Source organism: Octopus bimaculoides, chromosome 7, assembly GCF_001194135.2.
Source record: "Octopus bimaculoides isolate UCB-OBI-ISO-001 chromosome 7, ASM119413v2, whole genome shotgun sequence".
NCBI lineage: Eukaryota > Metazoa > Mollusca > Cephalopoda > Octopoda > Octopodidae > Octopus > Octopus bimaculoides.
Genome location: NC_068987.1, coordinates 80114268 through 80119621, shown reverse-complemented (window position 1 = coordinate 80119621; position 5354 = coordinate 80114268). Strand labels below are relative to the sequence as shown.

At 35.6% G+C, this 5354-nt stretch overlaps 1 protein-coding gene across 1 annotated transcript in view; it reads left to right on the top strand.

The window, feature by feature from the left end:
• The window catches only part of LOC106882032 (L-threonine dehydratase catabolic TdcB), a 41979-nt gene extending 37390 nt beyond the window's left edge, over positions 1–4589 (top strand). Inside the window, exon 11 of the mRNA XM_052969448.1 lies at positions 4502–4589. Within this exon, the coding sequence (XP_052825408.1) occupies positions 4502–4589 (88 nt within the window). The remainder of the gene's footprint in view (positions 1–4501) is intronic.
• Positions 4590–5354: the final 765 nt, after the last annotated feature.

Here is a 5354-nt window from a genome sequence, read left to right as displayed (position 1 = left end):
TATATATATATATATATATATATATATATATATATATATATCAACGAAGAACACAGAAAAAAACACACACGAGGACGTGGTACATGTAAAGTATTAACAGACGCTCAGGAAAGGAAAGAAAGGTGGTTTTAGGTTGGCCAGAAGTCATCCGACAGTAAATGAAACTTCCATAAATACAATCTGTAATTCTGTATTGATTCGAATAGAAAAATGTTTCGCTTAAGAAGGACTTCATGTTGAACTATTTTCATGATGTTTCATATTTAGATGCATTTATCAAATTCATTCAGTTATTAAATATAAATAAATCTTGGAATTAAATGGTTTTGATTTACCGTCAGGTGACTTTTGGCCAACCCTGTATATATTTTTGTTTGTATGTGTGTGTGTTTAATTTTTAAAGGGTTAAGAATCCATACAAATCAAAGGTTGGACGTAAAATGTAAAAGTGGAAACATCACTAAAGTACGTTTAAAGATTCTTTTTACCATTTTTCTTTAATCGCGTGGAGTGACATTGGTAAAATTTTACCTGTTTCGATATATATCTCCATATTAGAAATTAGAAATCAAGAATTAAGAAATACGAATGAAAAACTAGAAATTAAAACAATTTGTTCACATATTCTACGCTTAGTTAAGGACATATCCTCAACAATTCCGTAGCTCGAGCGGTCCATGGTTTCCAGGACCATGACCTAAATGACCTTTCCATGTGGGTGCTATTACGTTAGTCATGGCCTGGGCTGATAATGGTCGTAATCAATGAAACTTATCTAACATTACAAATTTTACTTAATGATTATATAGACATTTGAATGTAAAGCACATCAAGTGCAAGGGAGACAATTTATCATGAGTTATTTCCCTTGCGTCACAAATTTTCATGTTATTTCTTTTGATGGATGTAACTACTGAAGATAATAGATATGGTAGCATATAATTTTCTTAAATTTTTGATACAGTTGTAAGTTATTTCAGAAAAATTATATTTACGGACAGTGTTTATTGCCTTTCTAGGGAAGTGTTCAGTTGTTTAACCCCGAGCCGCTTCGATATTTAAGTCATCCTTTCTTTGAGGCAACGTATATCTCGGAATACATTTCTCAGTGAATCCTAATATTTATATACGCCCAAAAGTGATTTGAACGAGAGTTGGTTGCTACCTCGAGCTGATCGATCGAGTACCTCAACGATATTCTCATTAGGCCGTGTTTATTAATTGCTTTCGTTGGCTAGCCGCAGGATGGTACTAATTGATAACATGGATTGCAGCGAAGATCTACCAGTGTTTTTCCACCCTTGTTTTTCTAGGACTACATTATCCAATTTAAATGTGTTTGTGTGTTTTTCCTTCTATCACTTTTACCCAGTATGGACACACAGTTAGACACATGTACGAATGACTTTTCTACATAAGTGCTCAATCGTTTAACCCCGAGCCGGTCTATTCAATATTCAAGTCATTCTTTCTTTGAGGTAACGCGTAACTCGGAATACATTTCTCCGTTCATTCTGGCTTTGAGAAGCGTAATTTCTCAAGATTGGCATTTAGGCAGTGTGCTACATATCCCAGTAACCCAGTAATTACAGGTATAAACCTGAACTTGTAATCTGGATACAGTAACTGTAGATTCCTCAAAAATTCAGCGTAGGCATTTTCTTTTTCGCTGATCTTCAGCTAAGTGTGTGTGTGTGTGTGTGTGTGTGTGTGTGTGTGTGTGTGTGTGTGTGTGTGTGTGTGTGTGTGTGTGTGTGTGTGTGTGTGTGTAGGATAAAAACAACAAGGTATAAATATCACAGACAATTCATAATTTATAGTATGAACTACTAATTAATTTATGAACTCTCTGTGAAATTCATTGTCTTCTGATTACTATTCTAAATATCGTTGCTCTCAAGGATTGATTAATCGAATTATAACTTTTCGCATGATACCGGATTCAGTCCCACTGCGTGGTACCTTGGGCAAGTGTTTGTATATATATATTTTGTGTGTCCATCTTTGTGTCTATGTTTGTCCCCTACCATCGCTCGACGATCGATGTTGGTGTGTTTAGGTCCCCGTAATTTAGTGTTTCGGCCAAAGAGACCGATATAATAAATACTAGGTTTACAAAGAATAAGGCCTGGGGCGATTTCTTCGACTAAAAATCCCTTTAAGGCGGTGTTCCAGCAAGAACGCAGTCAAACGACTCAAAGAAGTAAAATGATTAAAGAATAAAAGAGTATGCTATAATATTTCGATTCAAGGAGTGAATGCAAGAAATAGCAAACAAGTTTCTGTTATATTACACTCTAACATATTTTTAAAATGAAGGAATGTATGTCATAAAAAGTACGCGGCTTTCTTTGAAATCGACAGCGTACCGTTTAATATCGTAATTCAATATGGAGGCAGTTCATCTTTTCAAATGTCTGAACTAACAGCACGCTATAAGAATATAATATAATTAACTGAGGGTTCCACATGCATTTATTAATTTTACTTAAGGTATTCGCTCCCTATGAAGCATAGGCGATCGGTGAATTTTCTCAACTTTTCTGTTCTTTGAGAAAAGGCCTTCTTCTCCCAGGTCTGGTTGGTGTTGAATTGTCATTGATGCTTCTGTAACTTTTCTTCTTTCTGGGTAGAGATGATGGCCCTACACAAAACCATTTCCATCTCCGGAAAAAGTTGATCTATATTACTTTGGGTGGTCAAACAAAGAGCTTCCGCTCCGCTGGCATAGGCTCAGAGCCACTGCGGTTCCACAACAAGGACCGAACTTTATGGTAGACAGGCATGTATACACTTAATGTAAACCTCGAGCAAAATCAACATGATACTGTTTAACAAGCTGATCCATTGGATTATATCTATGTCTACCAGATGAGCTTCTACATAGTTTCCATTTATACAATTCCACTCACACAGATTGATAAAATGGCATGTGTCTACGGTAAAAGGCACTTGCTCAAGATTACGCGAAGTGGAGGCGGGGTCGAATTTGAAACCACATGGTTGCAAATTAAACGTCTTAACCACTCTGTTATAATCTAATACGTGGTCTGATCAAAAAGTATCAGGACTGTTACTACGATAAAGGAGCTAAAGTACGCAGAGTAAAGCCGCTTGGCACAGATTGAGCTTGAACTGATTGATCTTGAACTGATTGATCTTAAGCAGATTGATCTTGATGCAGATTGATCCTGAACAGATTGATCTTGATTCAGGTCGATCTTGAACAGATTAATCGTGATACAGATTGATCTTGAACAGATTGATCTTGAACAGATTGATCTTGAACAGATTGATCTTGAACTCTGTACACACTAAATTATAACGTTCTTGCATTATTTATAGCAGTGCTTGGGAGTAAAGTGTGTTGAGTGTGGTCGTCTGAAAAAGAAAATCAGGTTTCAGCTGTACAGGATCTCTTTGTGTCGGGAAAGACGAAAGCTTTTTGAAAACTATATCAGGCAACAAATCGTGGGTCTATGGCTAACACTCCGAAACCAAGGCTCAGTCTCAGCAGTAGAAAACCCTCAACAAGATTTCAAGTCGCCGAGGAAATTCAAGAGAATGCGATAAGACAGCAGCTTGCTATCCATAAAAAAAAGAGTTCCAGGAAACGACGCTTGATAACGTATATATCAGCAGATGTATATTTGGTAATATTGAGTAAAAGATGTGCGGAGTACGGTTATGATGCCTTTGATTGCTATTTTGCACGGCCAAGGTTGTCTAATTGATAAGCAACAACAAAGGTTATAGCTGTGACCTCACTATTATACGTTTTAAACGTTTGCCAAGAGTCAGAACACGTGTGTTTATGAATGTTCATTCGACAACGTAAAATATTACGTATTGAAGATAACAGCCCGAAAGGAATCTACATCTCCAACTGTATACGGAAAAAATCTTACGAAATAGTTTGTAGCTGATGTTGAACCTCCTGGTTATTTAAAGACGTTTTCACGAGATAGGTTTTTGCTCTCGAAATGGCTATTACTGTGTACGTAAATTTCTCGATTCCTAAACTACCAACGTTTTATGAATAAAGAACATACATTCCATGAATTTTCTCCAGTTTGTTATTAATCTTTAATTGTTATGAAATGTCTCTCTTTAAAATACATCTAATTAATACGTTACAGGTTAAATCATGCTGAAGTTTTCTAAAAAGAATGAAATATTGCTATACACGATTACAGTCAAGTAGTAACTTTAAGAACTTCGTAGCAGATAAAAAGAAAAATTAAATATATGAACTCTATATACCTTCTTCCCCATACTTTTTACTTTCAATTTCAAAATTCTAATTCTATCACGTGTTGTGTGGGGATAGTTATCTCCCCCGTATTAAGTCGATAGATGGAGGGTGTCACGTGTAAGAATAAAATAGTACTATGGTACTTTGTAAGCATTCCATTATATTTTCAAAAGTAGATATCAATTCCTTCTTTCTCTTGTTTTATGCAATTTCTAGTTTATTATTTATTCATTTATTCATTTTTAGTATCAAGGATATCTTTCATGAACGAGCATGGTTGAATGGTGATGTATTTTCCGTCAAGGTAAGAACAGAATTATTACAAAACCAATAAAGTACGTGAGCTAACAGAATCTTTAGCACGCGGAATAAAGTGCCTATCAGCATTTCACCTGTCTTTCTGAGTTCAAATTTCACCGAGCACCATTTCACCTTTTATCCATTGGGGGTCAATAACATAAACAGTCGTCGAATACTGGTTTCAATGTTATCGACCGACCATATCCTAAACATTTAGGTCTTGTGCCTATAGTAGAAAAAATTCGGTTTATTAGATTGTTATTATCATAGAAAAAAGCATAGATTTAGTCTTATTCCTGGTAGGATTTAGGTAGTAACGGATGACTACCTGTAACATTAGGCTTCCACACGTTTCCAGAAGTCTTTCAAGTGCTTAGATCCCTCGTGATAATCCTTGCTCTCTTTAAGAGGCAAACTTTCTGTAGGAGCTCTACCGGGCGTTCTATTTCAATCTCTTTCCGCCAATTGTTTATATCTTGGCTTTATTATTATTATTATTATCATTATTATTATTATTATTATTATTCAGTAGTTTTATTTTTATAACGTGCTTTCACTTCACTACCGAGCGCAGCTCTGTGCGCCTTGGGTATGTGCTGTGGTTTGCTGTGGTGCTCTTATGTTTACTGTATTGAAAGTGTTTTGCGTAGAATGTGTGCAGTACCCAGTAGTGCAATTTTCTGTATGTTATATATATTTGTAAGTCCTGGTGTTTTTGTTATGTATTTGTCTGAATATTTTTTTATTATACCTAAGGCACCTACTATGATAGGAATTGTTTCTGTTTTTAGATTCCACA